The sequence below is a fragment of the Salarias fasciatus genome (assembly GCF_902148845.1).
Source record: "Salarias fasciatus chromosome 23 unlocalized genomic scaffold, fSalaFa1.1 super_scaffold_20, whole genome shotgun sequence".
NCBI lineage: Eukaryota > Metazoa > Chordata > Actinopteri > Blenniiformes > Blenniidae > Salarias > Salarias fasciatus.
This window is the reverse complement of record NW_021941230.1, coordinates 17,333,693-17,347,674: the sequence shown is the minus strand read 5'-3', so window position 1 is coordinate 17,347,674 and position 13,982 is coordinate 17,333,693. Positions and strand designations below refer to the sequence as shown.

Sequence of the window (13,982 nt, the reverse complement as noted above, 5' to 3'; positions counted from 1 at the left end):
GCTGTGTTTTAAGAAGGGGCCACTATCACCCCGCAATCAATTTGAACTAAACGCCTGTAGCTGTATTTTTAAAATCTAATTTAATAACTTAGAATAGGAAACATTATTAATACTTTTTTTCATCAGAACGGTTCCCCTCTATGTTAAACAGCCTTCAGCATTCAGTGGTAATGAACACGGAGCCGGTGCATTATTAATCCGGGGGAGCGGCTCCTCTCGGCTCCTCCCGGCTCCTCCCGGCTCCGGCTCGCTCTCAAACTGGGAGCGCCACCCTCAGCCGGGCGGGGGGGGTGGGGGGTGGGGGATGGGGGGGGCTCCCTCAAACCCCCCAGGCGGATTATTTACCTGGAACCCGGGCTTCCGCTGGTACTTCCTCCTCTGCTGCATCTCGGCGAAGGTGGCCGCCCCCGCCGCGTAGGTGTAGGCCATGTGCGGCAGGAAGCCCATCTGGTCCATGCCCGGGTAGGGTCTGAGGCCCGGGATGCTGGCCTGCATGGGGGGCATGAAGGTGGCGGGGGGGAAGGCGCTCTGCGGCGGGAGCGAGGTGTACAGGGGCTTGGCGGCGAAGGGGTTAATGCCGAAAATGGGGCTAGTGCTTTTTTCAAGGGTTCCGTTGTTGGTGATGCCTGAGAATTCCTTCTTGAGATAGGCCAGGTTGAGCGGCTCCTCGAAGTGCTCCCGGGGCGACGGCACGGCGCTGTGCTCCACCGTGGCGCCGCCCGGCTTGGGCCGGCTCTTGACGGTCAGCGCGTGCTTGGGCTCCTTGAGGAGGCGGGGCAGCGACAGGTCCAGCGGCTCGGCCTGCAGGTCCTCCGACGTCAGGCTGTTGGGGGTGTACGAGCTGCTGTGGGAGTTTTTGGAAGAGGTGGAGGACAGGTTGAGCGGCGAGGGCGTGTTGCTGCGGGAGTGGTCCAGCTTGTCCCCGGCCGGCTTGGCGCCGCCGCCGCCGCCGCCGAACTGGTGGTTCTTCAGGTGTCTGAGCGAGTTGTCACAGTTGCTGACGTTGTGGAGCTCGGCGATGGAGGGCGAGGTGATGCGGTCGGCGGGCTTGAGGAGGGACACGGGCGACCTAGCTGCCAAAGAGTCTTTTGGTGGAGTGTGGTGGTTGTTGGTGCCGACCGCCATGTCGGCGTTGCCGCGGTGCTCCAGCGGCGGCGGGGTGCGGGCGGCGCCGTACTCGTACATCTTCCGCTGCTCGAACCACTCCTTGACGAATTCCTGAGGAAGGCCGACGGCGATGGAGATCTTGAGCAGCTCCTCGGCGTTGGGCTCCATGTTCATGGCGAAGTACGCCTTCAACACGGACATGTGGTCCCTGTAGGGGTGCAGCGGCCCGCCCAGGCCCTTCTCCGGCAGCAGGGGCGAGCCTATGTGGCCCTTCTCCAGGAACATCCCCGGCTTGGCGGCCATCAGGTTCTCGCTGGGCTGCAGCACGGCCTTGATCTCCTCGTTCATCTTGCACAGGTAGCGCTCGTGCTGGTGCAGGGGGATGGGCCCCGGGAAGGTCTCCTTGCAGTACTGGCAGGCGTAGGGCGTAAACATGCTGTTCTCCGGCAGCTTCTCCTCCACGCCTCCTTCGAGCATGTGGTTGGACTTCTCCCGTTTGATATTGCTGATCTGCCTCTTGGAGTCCGTGGTCAGGCTCTGGAGGCAGGCTTTGGCTTCGTTCACTTTCTCCAGCGTGTAGTCGATGATGCTTTTGGTGGCGCCGTTGTGGTTGACGAGCGGGAGCCCGACCTGGGGCCCGCCCGCCGACGTCAGGCCCTGCTTCTGCTCCTCCATCTGGCTGCCCAGCTCCTTCATGTAGGCCTTGAGCTTGGACAGCTCCTCGGGCTTGCAGTCCATTTTCTGCCGGCACACGGTGTTGTCCACGATCTGGAGCACCTTCTGCACCTCGCTCAGGTTGTTGGCCAGCGGGCCCGGGTAGCCCAGCAGCTGGGACTCCAGGCCGGCCAGGGCGTGGTGCTGCAGGGGGCTCTGGCCGCTGGAGCCGTGGTGGATGCCCAGCGGGCTGCCGCCGCCCACGCCGCCGTTCAGGAAGGGCCCCGGCCCGCCGAAGCCGTGGGACGCCATCATCAGCTTGTAGTCGTTGAAGTCCAGCGGCTCGGTCTTGATGTTCAGGTGGTTGCCGTGGTCCGCCAGGCCCAGCGGCTTGCCGTTCTCCAGCTTCTGCCTCAGCTGGGTGATGGCGGCGTTGGTGGGCGAGGCGGAGGCGGAGGTGGGGGAGGAGCCCGCCTTCATGCTGCCCCGCATGCGGCCGTTGACGGCGATCAGGCCGATGCACTTCTTGCTGCTGATGTGCGAGCTGTAGGAGCCCGAGTGCGAGAAGCGCTTCTTGCAGTTGGGGCACTCGTAGGGCTTCTCACCTGCAACCCAGATCGAAGGGACAAATGAGTGATCCGCTCGGCTCAGCGGCACGTCAATAACGGCGAGAGCGGGAAAGTTTGATCAGAGCATCGATCCACTGCGTTATTACTATTGACCACTCAAGCATCATTACGTCCGGACCTCGGAAGATAAAGTCCCACTTCCTGAACGCCAGACTTCATTAGCTCAACGTCTGTCGACCCAAACGCCGGTTTTCAGGTGGGAACGAACCGTTCACTGACTGGGGAAGTGGGAAGTTCCCAGCTGGAACCAGGATCCCGTTTCAGTTACTGGATCCCTGCAATGCAGGGCCGGATCCCATCAGCTCATAACAGGAAGTAACGTCTGACTGGCTTCACATCAGCTGATTTTGTCCTGGGCAGCTCGACTGAGAGTCCGCCGGCAGGATGGGGGGGTCCCAGACCCGCCGGAGAGGTTTCTCTCTTCTTCCCACAGATTTAAATGGCCCGTATGAACACTGACAGCGCCGGGCGGCGCCCCGCCCGCCCCGCCCACTCCGCCCGCCCCGCCCGCCACTCACCGCTATGAATCCGGAGGTGCTCCTTCAGATGGTGCTTGTACTTGAAGGCCTTGCCGCACTCGGTGCATTTGAACTTGCGGTTGCCGGCTGCTTGGTTGAGCAGTTGGTGCTGCGAGGGAGAGCGAGAGAGAGAGAGAGAGAGCGAGAGAGAGAGAGTCTGCATTAAAGCCAAGGCATGCTTGGTAAGAGTTCAGTCAATAATCACAACTGGACGGCGCGATGAGCGGCGGCGGCGCCGAAGCGCCCCGGCTTCCTGCCTCCACCTCCGTCCGGCAGCGATAACACACAGAGTCACACACCTTTTAATTTCCTGGCTCCGCCGCCAAAAACAGGGCCGTCTTTAGAGTTTGCCAGCCCGGAAAATAGAATAAATGAGGAGAGTTTTGCCTTCATTAGAGCGGCCGATCTGATCTACTTTTCATTAATTTGAGCCTAATCAGTCCAGAACGTGCTCTCAGTCATGTGTGGGTACCTGAATTCCCGCCACCTGAGTCACGCCGCCGCTCCTCACAGGCCGCGGTAATTGGGTCTTCCTTGAAAAAGCTCGCGCGGCTCTTTAATAATCTCAGGAAACAGAACTGAGGCAAACAGGCCCGGCCTTGATTCTCTCTTCAAAGGTGAAAAAACATCACTTGCCATCCATTAAATTTGCAATTCAAACGCGGCCCGCGCTCTGGAAATCAAAATATAGTAGCGGGCGGAAAAAAAAACAAGGAGCCGGGCTGCGCCGGGCAGACCTGGCTCGTCACCGGCGACGCAATTAATTCCAAGTGGGAGGTGGGGATGTTAAACGGCGAGTAAATAACAGGGAGAGGAGGAGACGGTGTGTGTGAGCGGGCCGGGGGGGGGGGGGGGGGGGGGGGCCGGGGGGGGCTCCCTCCTCCCCGCTCAGCCTTGACAAATGCCGGGGTGTGTGCTGCCGACTCTCCCCACATTCCTGGGGAGACAGATGGTGGCGCGCAGGACACTGGGAGGAACTGTTCAAACAGCCCCAACCTTCAAAGATCAAGCGGGGGGAGCAGGAGGGGGGGGGGCGAGGGGGGAGCGGGGGCCCCGCCAAGCGCCGGAGAGGGACCCCACCGCTCCGATGTTGCTGAGTTGCATAAACAAACAGCAACAGCTGCTTGGGCGCCTCCTCCCCCCCCTCCGCCCCCCCCAGGACCCCTGCCCGCTAAACTTTAGTCCTGCCACCGCTGCTAATTGTGAGCGCGGCCGGCGGAGCGGCTTGTGGGCGGGGCCCGGCCGGCGGGGTGGGGCGGCGTGTTTGCATATGTAGGAGCTGTAATGAGTCGCTCTGCAGCTAATTGGTTAAGAGGGGGAGGAGAGAGCGAGCTCGTAAACATCCCAGAGAGAGCGGCCCGGCGCATGTTTACCCATCAGCACCTTCGTCTTCACGCTAATCTGGATCCCGCGTGTTTAACCGGAGCTCAGGAAGGACGCGCGGCGAGCGGAGCGCCACCTGCAGGGCGTCCCGGGACGGAGGCGGCGCTCGGCCTCGTCTGGAGGATTAACGCTTAAACGGTCCGCCTCGTTTACAGATCAGGATCCGGCTTTGCAGGAGGAGCCGTCGGCCACTGACTGGACTCTGGAGGGGGGCGGCGGCGGCGGCATTGTAATGGGAGGATTGGGACCGGCGAGCCAGAGAGCGAGAGAGAGAGAGAGAGAGAGAGAGAGAGAGAGAGAGAGAGAGAGAGAGAGAGGGAGCCGGCCCATCTGCTCACGTTTCCTCCCAGCTGGTGGATCAGGTGAAAGTGCTGCTGCCGACATCTGATCAGATCGGCTCGGGCTGAGGCTTCATCCTCGCTTCAGAGAGCAGCGGCCCGACCCGGAGCGCCGCGCACGGCGGGCAGCGCACGGCGGGCCGCGCACGGCGGGATAGCGCACGGCATGGCCTACACCACAGAGCATCTTCCTCCTCACATCCTCGGTTCAGCATCATCATTTCTCGTTGCTTGTTGCTTGAATAAAACCAGTTTTCCTTCACGTTGCGTTTTTCTACCTTATTTACGGAACTCTGTAAATTACTAGTTTTTATTTTGCAGAATCTGAAGCGAATCAGTCCGCATGGTGACGATTAACAACAATATTTCAGAGATTTCTAATTGATTTTGCTGAAATAAAAAAAAAAAAAAAGTAAATTAAAAGCCTATAAAGAGTTCATTTAAATCCGTTTTTAAATATTAACTTGATGAATCTGTGGCTGTTTTCCTGACTAGTAATTGTCCTTTCAAGCACAAACATGCAGCTCCATCGCCCTCTGAATTTACTGCTCTCATTCCGCGTCTCCGGGAACTTCTAATCATCCCGCCGCCGACAGAGAGGAAAGCCTGCGCTTTCCTTTGCGAGTGTGCATCTGTCTGGTCCGGAACCAGAACCAGAACCGGACCTGGAGCGGGAGCGGGAGCCGGGATCCCGGAGCCGGAGCCGGAGCCGGAGCCGGAGCTGACGGGCGAGTTAAAGAGCCGGAACTGCCGGATGTGTTTTCACCTCACAGGACTTTAGGGTGATTCATGCTAACTGCCGGCAGATCCACATTATATCTCAGACGTACAGGACATAAATCGCCGGGGAAAAGTCCCGTCTGCACAGATGTTTATGCAGTGCATGAAATGAGAAGCGGAGGGTGGGGAGGGGCGGGGGAGGGGCGGGGGAGGGGGGTTTGATGGAGCACTGCGACCGCTGCAGGCTGCACCAGAAGAACATTAAAGGCCAGGAGTGAAGTGAAGTTAAGGAGCTGATAAAAATTTCCAAATTGGAAATTAACACAATCATTCGATCGTGAACACGAGGCTGGAAAATCATATCAGGGAGGGCCATCAAAAAACCATTTAGGGCCTCAATTAAAGTTATTACCATTAAAGGATCCGCATCTTCAAAACGCCATGAGAAATTAATAACGACTGCCGATCGGGAGGAGAGGCGCGGCGGCGCGGCGGGCGCCGGGCGGACGGAGGACGGCGGGCGGACGGAGGACGGAGGACGGGCCCTCACCTGGTCCCGGGCCGGCTTGTGCGTGGCCATGTGCCGCTCCAGCTGAGTGCGGTAGGCGAAGGTGTAGTTGCAGAGCGGGCAGGCGAAGTTCTCCTCGTTCTTCTCGTGGCGGTACTTGATGTGCTCCTTCAGCGAAGTCAGGCGCTTGTAGCCCCGGTCGCAGTAGGGGCAGGTCAACAGTTGGGCGAAGGCATCTGGCGTTCCAGGTGGCAGGTCTGCACGGGTGGAGGAGGGGGGGCGGAGGAGGGAGGGGGAGGGGGCGGGGGCGGAGGAGGAGGAGGAGGAGGAGGAGGAGGAGGAGGAGGAAGGGGAAGGGAAAGCGGGCCAAAAGGTCAGAGAATCAATGGCAGCTCACGGGCGAAATGCCCAGAGTGGAATGGGAGCGATCTGAGCAATCTGCTCCACATGAGAGCCGCCGTGGCAGGCTGGCACACACACACACACACACACACACACACACACACACACACACACACACACACACACACACACACACACACACACATTTTAAAACACACACACAAAAAAACCCACACACAGCGCTCATTCTCCATTTCCTTCACACAGTAACAAGCAGAAGATACTCTACACACACACACACACACACACACTAAAACACGCACACACACACACACACAGTCTACTCCAACATGGTGACCTCTGACCTTTACATCAACCTCAATATGACATTAAAACAAGTGTCTTAGAAATCTATTAATTCACCATCAAAGGACATCTTCTTTTTTTTCAGAGTGTAATCAGGCGTTCTCACTGGTATTAACACACACCGCACCCTCTCACACACACTCTGTACCCTCACACACACACACATACATACACATACACACACACCGCACCCTCTCACACACACCGCACCCTCTCACACACGCTGTACTCTCACACACACTCCGAGGCGTCTCGGCATGTCACGTCTCTGAACGGGACTCCACCACATCCCGCATGTCTTCGCCTGAAACTCAACTCGTTTCTGCTGCAGGCTTTTATTTTGAAAGGCGGTCCCCACAAGAGCAGCAAGAGCAGGAGAGAGAGAGAGACACACACACACACACACACACACACACACACAAACACACACGTAGCCCCGCCCCCTCCTTAATTCTCTGCTCACGGTTTAATACCATTCCCACTGCCACGTTCATCATGTGTCCAGCATGAATCATGCCCCCGCCCCCCCGCTGCCCCCCCCCCCCTCCTGGAGGTGCACTATCTGATTTCAAGCCCCTGCCCAGCTGTTGCCTGAGACTGTAGGTAAACACCGAGGCATCCGGCGAATCTGTGGGACCAACAGCTGCCGGCTGGTGTCAGGAAGGCAGCCTCTCTCTCTCCCTCTCTCTCCCTCTCTCTCTCTCTCTCTCTCAGCCCCCCCACCCCCTCCCCTTTTTATTTTTTTTTTCACGTTGGACTGAACGTCCTTCATCATCTCCATCTTCGAGTCGTATCTCTAAACTTTACGGCTGTTTTCGCTCCCGACCGCCTCCCCACTAAAGTTTGACGGCGGCGCCGCTCTGATCCCCGCCGGGTCGGGCGTCTGGCGTACCGTTCTCCTCCGGGCCCGTGGCCTCCGGCGTGCCCAGCCGGGACAGCTCCTCCGGGGCTTCTGGGTAGATGATGGCGGTGTCGCCGCGCTGCAGGTACTCGGCGATGCTCACCACGTGGCTGTCGCCGTCGTCCAGCTTCCGCTTGGAGAAGAAGTCCTCCAGCTCTGAAGTGCAATCCACGCTCTTAACTGGAGAGGAGAGAGGGAGGCGGTGGAGGGGGGGCGGAGGGGGGGGGGAGGAAGGGGGGGGGGGGGGGGGGGGCGGAGGAGGACGGGGTGATTGGATTCAGTCCTTCCCCAGAGAAATGTCTTACAGCAGGATATTGGGGCTGGAAATGCGATGAGGACCGCCACCATCAAACACTCCGGCCGCTTCCAGGAGGATACGTCTGCATTAGCGGGTTAGCTTGTCACGCCGCGGCGCCCAGAACAAGAGGCGTAACCTAATCCGGGGATCAACGCCGCCCCGCCGGCTGAAAACCCTCCGGTTCCGACCTCAAACTGGAGACTTTCACAGCAACGGCGAAGGTAGAGTCGATCTGCAAGCCCTGTCGCGCCTCGCCACGCCATGCCACGCCGCGCCGAGCCACGCCATGCCGCATCACGCCACGGCGCACCACGCCACGCCGCACCACACCGCGCACACAGGGAAGGTTAGCAAGAGGCTGTGGCTGTAGAGCCAGGTGGAGCTGTGTGGCTGTAGGTGGAGCTGTGTGGCTGTAGGTGGAGCCGTGTGGCTGTAGGTGGAGCCGTGTGGCTGTAGGTGGAGCTGTGTGGCTGTAGGTGGAGCTGCGTGGCTGTAGGTGGAGCCGTGTGGCTGTAGGTGGAGCTGCGTGGCTGTAGGTGGAGCTGTGTGGCTGTAGGTGGAGCCGTGTGGCTGTAGGTGGAGCTGCGTGGCTGTAGGTGGAGCCGTGTGGCTGTAGGTGGAGCTGCGTGGCTGTAGGTGGAGCTGTGTGGCTGTAGGTGGAGCCGTGTGGCTGTAGGTGGAGCTGCGTGGCTGTAGGTGGAGCTGCGTGGCTGTAGGTGGAGCTACATGGCTGTAGAGCCAGGTGGAGCTGTGTGGCTGTAGGTGGAGCTGCGTGGCTGTAGGTGGAGCCGTGTGGCTGTAGGTGGAGCTGTGTGGCTGTAGGTGGAGCCGTGTGGCTGTAGGTGGAGCCGTGTGGCTGTAGGTGGAGCCGTGTGGCTGTAGGTGGAGCTGTGTGGCTGTAGGTGGAGCCGTGTGGCTGTAGGTGGAGCTGCGTGGCTGTAGGTGGAGCTACATGGCTGTAGAGCCAGGTGGAGCTGTGTGGCTGTAGGTGGAGCTGCGTGGCTGTAGGTGGAGCCGTGTGGCTGTAGGTGGAGCTGCGTGGCTGTAGGTGGAGCTGCGTGGCTGTAGGTGGAGCTACATGGCTGTAGAGCCAGGTGGAGATGTGTGGCTGTAGGTGGAGCTGCGTGGCTGTAGGTGGAGCTATGTGGCTGTAGGTGGAGCCGTGTGGCTGTAGGTGGAGCCGTGTGGCTGTAGAGCCAGGTGGAGCTGTGTGGCTGTAGGTGGAGCCGTGTGGCTGTAGGTGGAGCTGCGTGGCTGTAGGTGGAGCTATGTGGCTGTAGGTGGAGCTGTGTGGCTGTAGGTGGAGCCGTGTGGCTGTAGGTGGAGCTGCGTGGCTGTAGGTGGAGCCGTGTGGCTGTAGGTGGAGCCGTGTGGCTGTAGGTGGAGCTGTGTGGCTGTAGGTGGAGCTGCGTGGCTGTAGGTGGAGCCGTGTGGCTGTAGAGCCAGGTGGAGCTATGTGGCTGTAGGTGGAGCTGTGTGGCTGTAGGTGGAGCCATGTGGCTGTAGGTGGAGCCGTGTGGCTGTAGGTGGAGCCGTGTGGCTGTAGGTGGAGCCGTGTGGCTGTAGGTGGAGCTGCGTGGCTGTAGAGCCAGGTGGAGCCACTCCGCCTGTTTCTCCTTCTCTTCAGGGAAACAGTGAAGCTGCTGGGTGGAGACCGCAGCCTCCAAAAACAACCAGAGCTAAAAGAAATCAGCAGCCTTCATTAGTCAAGGGGATGGCTGACTTTCAAACACACACACACACACACACACACACTCGTACAGTGTTTACAACCTGAAGAGATCCTGGAGGCTGTTTGGCAAACGGGGAACGTGACGTCTCATCAGACTCCCTCCCCCGTTAATTAGGCTTTTAGAGCGGCGGCCAAGGTGAGCTTTAAAGAGCCATTTGTCGGCCGTGATGACTCGGCTCGCCAATTTGCGAAAGGTCAAGGTAGCGGATATTTGGATGTCAAAAATGGCACCCAAATGTCACGGGTGCCAATGGAGGTGCTGTGATGGCTCGGCTTAAAGGTGAGGGGCTAATTGTTGAGTGTGTGATGACTGACGGACGATCGAGCGTGGCGTGGCGTGGCGAGGCGTGGCGTGGCGAGGCGTGGCAAGGTGGGTGATGGTGGGCGTGGCAAGGCGGGGTGAGGCAGGGCGTAGTGAGCCGAGCCGTGGCGGCGCACAGTTTAGTGTGGGGGGGCGTGGCGGTCCCGCCCTCCCCCTCTCTGAGCCAGGAAGCAGCGACGCTCCTGGAAACCACCTGGACCCAGCGAGCTCGCCCCGCGGAACGAGATCGCGCCGCTAACTGGAATCACATGCCGCGGGGCCGGGGGGGAGCAGGGCGGTGGCGGCGGCGGCGGGGGGGGGACGGGCGTCGTATTGTTTCCCAAAGTCCTTTGAGCAGTGGAAATGGAAAACATTCGCTGTGCTCGACTTCAGAGGAGTGGGAGGCAGAACGAGGGGGACGGCGGGACGAGGCCGGACTGATTCCAGCTGAGGGGAACGCCGCACGCCGTCCTGACGGGACTCCGCCTCACCAGAGCGCCGGCGCCGCCGACCCGAGCCGCCGCTCAGGATGACCCGGAGCGGCAGGAGGTCCTAAAGCCCGGCGGAGGCAGAGAATCTGAACTCACCTGTACCGTTTCCGACCGCCTGCAGAGCGGCGTCCGACCCCAGGGCGTCGAAATCGTCCTTCATTTCATCTGCACACACACAGGGAAGATGAAAGGGGGAGGGGGGGCAGAGAGAGAGGGGGGGCGTGAGTACCTCGCTGCTGCACCAACAAACGTTAACAATGAGGCCTTTAAGAGGAGGAAGGTATGGAGAAAGCAATAAAGGCGGCGCCGTGCGCGGCGGCGGCGAGCGCGGCTTTGTTGGCCCTGCTTAATGAATGCTATCGTCGGGGCCAGACAGTGACTTATTTACCTTTAACATGACAACAAGCGGCGGGGGAGGCCGAGGAAGCTTCAATCGCCAAACACGGCGATTAAACACAGCGCGGCGCGCGTCCACCTGAGCAATCAGAGAGCGCCAGCCAACACGCCGCCGGAGCTTATTACTCCCCGCCGCAATCCTCCGCATGCGGGATCACGCTTGTTTTATCATATGTCATTTGGTGGATGCTTTCATCCAGAGCTGCTCGCTGCATTGTCAACACACACACATGCACACACACACACACACACACACACACATTTTTGCGATTGGCCACAAGGCCTGGCAGCAGGCGAAGGAATACGAGCCCTCGCCACAAATGAAGAGTTTTCGCTGCACAAACATCTCCTGGAGGCAGAAATAACCCGACCGGTCGGGGTGAAACCTCAGCTGGGCGGAGCCTCTGCGCGGCGGCGCAGCAGGAAGACATTATTTCGCACACGGAGCAGAGGAGGAGCGTTCGGGAACCGGCTTCCCGCCGCCGCCGCCGCCGCCCTGGACGTTCCCAGGAAGAGCAGAGAGCCGGACGGCCAATCAGGGTAATGGATCCCGGCCTGGCACAGGTGAGGCGGCCGTAAATAAGAGCGGCTCGTAAAGCCGGCGGGCCGGGCCGGGCCGGCGCTCTCCGACCGGACAATCAGCTAAAGGCGTCCCGCCTCCCGCCTCCCTGAAATGAAACCAAGGCGCTTCCCAGAAGACGGACGCCTCTGCGTCCAAAACAGAGGAAAAAGCCGCACTGTGCTCCGAGCGGCGAGGATGTTACAACCGCCGCACGGTGGACCCGAGGCGGCCGAGCAAGGACCGGGAGAGAGCCCGGCGAGATGATCCAGGAAGCGGCGGCGCGGCGCTGCTGATAATAAAGCGTTCCTGCTTACATTACTGGACACAAAGGCCAGAAGCAGCAGCAGACAAAGGCCCAGGAATGTTCCAGAACTTGGAGCCCGCGTGGCGAAACGGCGAGCGCCGCTGCCGGCGGCCGCAGAGAGTAATGACAGGCCGGTCTGCTGGGGGGGGGGGCGTGGCGTCCCGGTTTAACCCCCCCACCGCAGCGGCGGCGGAGCAGACGGAGCTCCAGCAGATAGAGACACACGGCTCGTCCAGCGCAGGTGTCGGGTTTCACCGTCGTGTTTGTTTAGGCTAATCAAATCTGACGGCGTGCTTTCAGCGGGGGGGGGGGGCGGCCCCCGGTTAGGTGGAGAGCAGAGCGCTTCCAGCAGGAGGTGGGCGAGCTCCACCGGGGCCGAGCCGGGTGGGGGGGGGGGGCCGGGCCGCAGGAATGCGCCTCCTGCGAGTCACGGCGAGCGCGGCGCGGCGCGGCGTGTTTGGTCAGCAGTAAATCAGGCGACCTGCGGCGGGAAGGTGCAGACCGGTTCTCCAGTCCGGCTCCCACGCTGTTGATTCTCAAAACATTCCTGTTTTTACGGCCGGCCGCGGCGGCGGCGGCGGCGGCTTCAAAGTCCTGCCTTCGTGCCTCATTCCTCCTCAACCTGTCGCCGGCCGTCGGGACGCCGGTCCGCCGCCGCCGGTCGCTCTCTGGCATTGTGAGCGCCGAGCGGCGGCGGCGGCGGCGTTTCCCTCTGAAGCGCAGTCTTGGCAGCGCCGCCGAGACTCGGGGAAGTAACTGCTGGATGCGGAAGGTGTTTAGCTGACAGATTAATAAGTGTAAAACTTGACGGAGGAAAACAAGCCGGCTGCTTCCACCAGAAACAGACGGCGGCGTTTTGGCGAGCGCGAATGTTTGTGGCTGCGGACGCTGCAGATGGAGCTTTACAGACCCAGAAGAGGATGTTCCACTGTGTTTACTCCTCCGGGGGGGGGGGGGGGGCTGCTGGAAACCATCACAGTGGAAACCAGGAAGCCGGGCTGCGGCTTCACCACCTGGAGTCAGTGGGCGGAGCCTAATGGACGCAGTCTGTATGTGTCGGGTCTTACAGGTAGGACGACGCGCCGTGTCGGTGGGGGGGTGGGGGGGTGGGGGGGCTGGGGCGGCGTGCGTTTGACAGCGCCGGCCGGCGATAGCGGCGAGCGGCTGTGCGGCACACGGCGTCCGGCCCGGCGAGCGATTCAGGAATGTCAAGGACATCAGACGGCGAGCGAGGAAGAGGCTCCGCTGATAAACCGTCACACCGCAGCGCTGCGAGAAAACCCCCGGACCGAGAGAGTGTGTGAGTGTGTGTGTGTGTGAGTGTGTGTGTGAGAAGTGAAGCAATGGCCCGAGAGCGGCGGCGGCGGCGGCGGCGGCGGCGGCCTGAGAGAGATCCCGGGACGGACGCAGGGAGGTGCCGCCTTATCTCAGGCCTCAGCTATGTGCTGAGGTATCACCGCAGACACGTCGGCTCCGCCGCCGCCGCCGCGGGAGCGAGGCACGCTGGGAAACACAGATTGGGAGAGAGACTCCCGAGCGCTCTAATGAACTCGACTTGCTCTCCCAAATCTGTCAGACGCTTCATCACGGCGGCGGCGGATTATCTGGAAATTGCAACATAGTTGAATTACAGACATTACGGCACCGCAGGTCTTTATCAAATAAACAATTACCCTATGCACTGACGGCTTGTTTATCCTTTATCTTGATTTATTTACTCGCCGCCGCTTCCTTCGCCCTCTGCTTAAGGAGCCTGTTATTTAGGGGAAGTCAAACTTTCTTTTTTTTTTTCTTTTCTTTTTTTTTTTATTCCCCCTCCCTAATAAATGTGCAATTTTCCCCCGTATTAAAATTTAAGAGAGCTGAATGTTCCCCCCGTTTGGCGGCGCCGCCGGTTCATTAGCGGGGATGAATGGCGGCGGCGGCCGGCTCATCTAAATGGGGCTGTCTTACATGACTTCTCGCCGCACTCTGTTCCCGTCACACGCCTCCAAGAATCATTGACTCTTATTATACATGTAAATGGCTATCATAAAAATAAAAATTTCATTTAAGATTGTTAATGACTTTTTTTCTGCGGCAGCCTGGCTTCCTTTAATGATCGCACCCTGCCCCCTAATTAAAAGTATTTATCTTTCAAGCATCCGTGACGGCGGAGGGGGAGGGGCCTTGACAGAGGACGGCCAGCGCGTGGCGTTTTGGGATTTCGGGGCTGCGGCTCGCCCCCCTCCCCCCCCGGCGGAGGTTATACATTACTGTAAATATTTTGGCGTGTTTGGCTCAGAGCGGGACTTCTCTCTAAGCGTGAACCAAATGCTCGCCGCCGCTCGCAGAGAAACTGTTTATCTGCTCGGGGGAGCAAGGCGGGGGCTCCGCCGTCAGACCTGGCTCAAGCATTGTTTGGCGAGCGCTCCGCCGGGTTTGTCTACGGC

At 59.9% G+C, this 13,982-nt stretch overlaps 2 protein-coding genes across 5 annotated transcripts in view; both read right to left on the bottom strand.

Moving 5' to 3' along the window:
- Window positions 1-13,982, bottom strand: part of LOC115383908 (basic proline-rich protein-like) — a gene marked incomplete at its 5' end in the record, with an annotated part of 236,315 nt that overhangs the window by 74,686 nt on the left and 147,647 nt on the right.
- The window catches only part of zeb2b (zinc finger E-box binding homeobox 2b), a 71,455-nt gene that overhangs the window by 4,859 nt on the left and 52,614 nt on the right, over window positions 1-13,982 (bottom strand). For all 4 annotated transcript variants that reach the window (XM_030085822.1, XM_030085824.1, XM_030085825.1 and 1 more), the window contains exons 4-8: window positions 10,385-10,453; window positions 7,458-7,646; window positions 5,900-6,114; window positions 2,909-3,017; window positions 346-2,366 (exon numbers count right to left, since the gene is read on the bottom strand). In XM_030085822.1, the coding sequence (XP_029941682.1) occupies window positions 346-2,366; window positions 2,909-3,017; window positions 5,900-6,114; window positions 7,458-7,646; window positions 10,385-10,453 (2,603 nt within the window). The remainder of the gene's footprint in view (window positions 1-345; window positions 2,367-2,908; window positions 3,018-5,899; window positions 6,115-7,457; window positions 7,647-10,384; window positions 10,454-13,982) is intronic.